At 54.3% G+C, this 4,878-nt stretch overlaps 1 protein-coding gene across 1 annotated transcript; it reads right to left on the minus strand.

Moving 5' to 3' along the window:
• Positions 1–1,722: 1,722 nt before the first annotated feature.
• LOC115307910 (coatomer subunit epsilon-like) lies at positions 1,723–4,807 on the minus strand (the record flags this gene model as incomplete). The annotated part of the gene is made up of 4 exons (XM_029964078.1): positions 1,723–1,998; positions 2,955–3,036; positions 3,387–3,440; positions 4,655–4,807. Coding segments are annotated over 4 exons (550 nt in total), but the record flags the coding sequence as incomplete, so codon positions are not given.
• Between the last annotated feature and the right edge of the window lie 71 nt (positions 4,808–4,878).

Consider the following 4,878-nt stretch of genomic DNA (forward strand, 5'->3'; position numbering starts at 1 on the left):
TCAGGTACATCCCACCTGGCTTGTGCTTCCCAAAAGTCTCTCCCAAGGGCTGGAAAATTTAACTCAAGAGTGACAGGGCAGGGACATGGAGCTGCCCCCTCAGGCCAGAACCCACTGGCCCCATCACAACTGGATCTGAGGCCAAATAAATTCAACTTCATATCATTTATTTCCATCCTGTTCTGTTCTATACCTTTGCCTGATACTCCTTGATGAAGGGGTGGTTTTTGTGAGCATCTTTCAGCTGCGACAGGTAACGATTCGTGACCTGGTGGGGGGAAAAAACCAAAGTTAAATGTTCAAATAACAGGAGGAAAAGCCAAAAGTGCAACAAATCACCCCTCAAAGGGTTTGTTCGCCAAATGCTTTTTATGTGTCCCAGTAGAGCCCCAGTAAACAGGTAAGATCTTTTAAAATACCCAGTCAGACCGAGGCTGTAATAATATAAATCAACACCCCTAAATATAATTATAAAATACTTAATAAAGCTGAAATCGTTGTTAAAGTGAAAGAAATGCAGGAGCTGAGCTTGACTAAGTGTATTTCTTCTGCGCAGGCTTCCTTGCTCAATGTCATGAATGGTTTGGACCGTTAAGATCATCTCTAATCCAAGCCGCTTCCAGGGCAGGACGATTTCCCAGGTTGCTCAAGCCTGTCCAACATGCACATGTTCTCTGTATTTCACAACTCTTCCTTTAGGGGTGTGAGCTTCGCACCAGAGAAATATTCCAGATCCTGCTGGGGAACACGAGAATCCCAAAAACTCGACAACGCGGCATCACCTCCGGATCCTTTTCAGGTGCTGTGAGAGCACAACGATGTTCAGGAGGGTCTAGGGTGGCCATCTGTCCTGGCAAGGAACAAAGCCTGAGTGCTGGGATCGACGCCTGCAGGAACAGCCTGCCAACCCCTGCGCTGGAATGGGGAACAGGGAGGGCACAGGAAGGACAGAGGGAGGAGGGATCAGGAAGCAGGGAATGGCTTCAGCAATCCAGGGAGGGTTAGGTGGGCATAGTGGGGGGGATTCCTCACTGGGAGGGTGGACACGGGCTGGGATGGGTTTTCCCAGAGAAGCTGTGGCTGCCCCTGGATCCCTGGAAGTGTCCAAGGCCAGGCTGGGGCAATTTGGGATAATGGGAAGTGTCCCTGACCATGGCAGGGGGGGGAACTCCATGACCTTCAAGGTCCTTCCACCCTAAACCATCCTGGGATTCCACCTTCAACCAGCCAGGGATTCCAACCCAAACAATCCTGGGATTCTACCCCAAATTATCCTGGGATTCCACCCTAAACCATCCTGGGATTCCAGCCCAAACCATCCTGGGGTTCCACCCCAAATTATCCTGGGATTCCACCCTAAACCAGCTAGGGATTCCACCCCAAACCTTCCTGGGATTCCACCCTAAATCATCCAGGGATTCCACCCTAAATCATCCTGGGATTCCAACCCAAACCATCCTGGGGTTCCACCCCAAATTATCCTGGGATTCCACCCTAAACCAGCCAGGGATTCCACCCCAAATTACCCTGGGATTCCACCCTAAATCATCCTGGGATTCCAGCCCAAACCATCCTGGGATTCCACCCTAAACCAGCCAAGGATTCCACTCTAAATCATCCTGGGATTCCACCCCAAACCAGCCAGGGATTCCACCCCAAACCATCGTGGGATTCCACCCCAAATTATCCAGGGATTCCACCCCAAACCACCCTGGGGTTCCACGATCAGCCCCACCCTCAGCGACACCGATCCCTCCACTGGCATTTCCATGAATTTTCCCGGTGAAAGCCCCCTCTGCTCTCCCCAGCCCCCCCCTGAGAGGTGGCAAGAGCAGGCAGTACCTTGTCCAGGGCCTCCTGGAGAACTCCCTCGGCGTCCTCCCACTTGCCCTGGGCCATGTAACAGGCAGCCTGCCCGTTCAGCAGCAGCAGGGTGGGGGAACACTTGTCTGCCATCTCTTGGAAAATGTAATAAGCATCTTGGAGCTTCTCCCCACCCTGCAAAACACCCCCAGGCTCATCACCTGCTGCCAAGAAGCCCCCAGAACCTTGAAGCACCGGGGGCAAAGTTAATTTCTAAAGGTTACAAAGGGAAATCCTGGAGCACCAACACTCCCTGTGATCTCCTGCACCACAACACAGCAGCCAGAGCAGATCAAAGAAATGCATAAATATTAAATATTAAGAACCACTTAAATGATCAAATGAGCCAGGCTTGTCTTCAGAAAGGAAAAAAAACCAACAAAGTCACTTCAAAAGAACCACTTCACGTGTCTGACGTAACAAAGGAGGTGAAATGAGGTTCTTATGATTTTTTTTTTTATAATTAAACACCTGGGTTTCTCAAAAGGTTCTCCATCCAGGAAGGTTCTAGATCCAGGAAGGTTCTACATGCAGTGGCTGCTCCAGTTAGAGGTGGGATTCCTCATGGAAACCAAGACCTTGAGGAAAATCCAGCCACACACTGATTCAAGGCCAGGGCTACACATGAGAGGTTTCACACCAAAAACCAAGTGAACTCCAAAAAGAAATAGTTTTGATGGTCCAACAGGTTGTTTCCTGTGCAACCTTGGACTTCAATGAATTTTAGGGGTTTTATTTTCAATCTGGCCTGCCAAGCTGAATGTTCTGATTCACAAATGTGCTTAAGGACAGGCTGCTCTAAGCACAGGAAGATGCTTTTTTCTTGGAGCCTGGGAAGCAGGAGCAGAGCATTCCCACCCTGGGATGTCTGGGGGGTTATTTAACTGTGGTTCAGCTCCTCCTGTGAGGAGGAAGAGCACCAGACCAGCCGGTGGGTTTGTGAAACCAACCCCCCCCAAAATGTTCTGTGGGTTAAAAACTCAGCCCTGGGTGTTCTGCTGGAACCAGGACGTGAAAAGAGCCCCCAGGAACAGGAGCTGTCGTGGTTTTTTGGGGGCTGTAGGTCAGGGATCCCTGTCCCAGGTACCCACCACGGCCAGGTTCACCCAGGCAGTCGCCAGCTGGGTCAGAGTTGCATCCTCATCCTGCTCCTGCATCTTCTTCAGCTCCTTCCTGCAGGAGATGGAGTCACACCAGAGAAAGAAAACAACTCCTCTAAGACCCAACCAAAGGGCTGTGGTTTCTCCTCCCAGCTGGGAACGTGACAAACCCCTCAATATTTCACTGGAACAATCCATGAGACACTTCCCTGTTTTACTTCCCCAGACATTCCCACCACGTCCTGCTGAAGGGAAGACCCAAAACCTCGAGGTCCAGCCCTGCCTTTGGCCATTCCCAGCTCTGGTTTTGCAACTTGAGGAGCAAAACCACCCGTGGTTGTGTCACTGCAGGAGCTGGATTTTCCCTCCCTCGAGGCTCTTCCCACACAAACACCACCAGAGAGCAAAGGGAGACAAACCCACCGGGCCAGGTCGAGCCTGTCGAGCTTCAGGAGGATCTGGATCATCATGGCCATGCTGGAAGGAACAAGAGAACAGGGATTTCCACAGCTGGACTCCAGGATCCTGCTGGGATCCAGCTCAGGGGGTTGTAGGATGAGGCCCTGGAATGGATCTCCCAGAGGAGCTGTGGCTGCCCCATCCCTGGGAGCGTCCCAGGCCAGGTTGGACATGCTGGTGGATGATTTTTAAGGTCTTTCCAAGCCAAATCACTGTGTGATTCCCTGGGCTGAGCCTGGGAGGCTGCTCCCAGCTCCCTCCCTGCCACACTGCCCATCTCAGCAGCCAGAGCTTGCCAGGATCCATCCCCAGGCTCCCACATTCCCAGGGGAGCACCAAACCCCTCGGAAGCCAAACCCCTGAGGAGCTTCCTGGTGCTCCTGAGGCTCCTCTGAGCCAGGCCAAGGCCCAGCCAGGGCCACCCTGCCCTTCCTGGGGCACAGGGAGCCCCGGGAGGGCTGCACCCACCATCCCAGGGGGGCTGCAGCGCCCATACAGGGGGGCTGCACTCACATTCCATCGGGGTGCCCCCATCCCGGGGGCGCACCCACCTCCCCAAAGCCAGGGTGCACACCATTCCAGGGGGCTGCACACATTCCAGGGGGGCTGCCCCACATTCCAGGGGGGCTGCACTCACTCATTCCAGGGGGCTCGCCACCACATTCCAGGGGCTCACTCTACCATCCAGGGGGGCTGCACCACCATTCCGAGGGCTGCCTCACATTCCAGGGGGGCTGCACCCACCATTTTCCAGGGGGGCTGCACTCACATTCCAGGGGGCTGACACTCACAACCAGGGGGGCTGCCCCACCTCCAGGAGCGCGCACTCAATTCCAGGTGGGCTGCACTCACATCAAGGGGGGCTGCACCCCCATTCAGGAGGGACTTGCACTCAATTCAGGGGGGCTGCACTCACATCCCAGGGGGGGTGCCTCTCAATTCCAGGGGGATGCACACATCCAGCGGCGACTTCACCATCAGGGGGACTTGCACCACCATTTCCAGGAGGGCTGCCCCACCATTCCAGAGGGCTGCACTCACAATCCAGGGGGACCAATCCAGGGGGCTGCAACTCACATTCCCAGGGGGGCTGCACCCCATCCAGCAGGGCTGCACTCACTCAAACCAGGGGGGCTGCACTCAACATTTCAGGGGGCTGCACTCACATTCCAGGGGGGCTGACTCACCATTACAGGGGGCTGCACTCACCATTACAGGGGGGCTGCACTCACCATTCCAGGCTCTCCCCCTGGTGCAGGGCCCTCAGGGCAGCGTCGGGGTTCTGCTCGTGGCAGTAGATGGAGGCTGCCATGAGCAGGAATGTCGTGTTGGCCACGTCCACACTCTTGGCCATCTTCTTGTCCAGGTCAGCCACGATGGCATCCCTGGGGAGAGAGAGGGAGGGTGGGAAACCAGGTAAAACAGCATATTCTTTTATATTTTATTATGTTATATA

Source organism: Manacus vitellinus, unplaced genomic scaffold (genome assembly GCF_001715985.3).
Source record: "Manacus vitellinus isolate BGI_N305 unplaced genomic scaffold, ASM171598v3 ctg7180002428656_pilon, whole genome shotgun sequence".
NCBI lineage: Eukaryota > Metazoa > Chordata > Aves > Passeriformes > Pipridae > Manacus > Manacus vitellinus.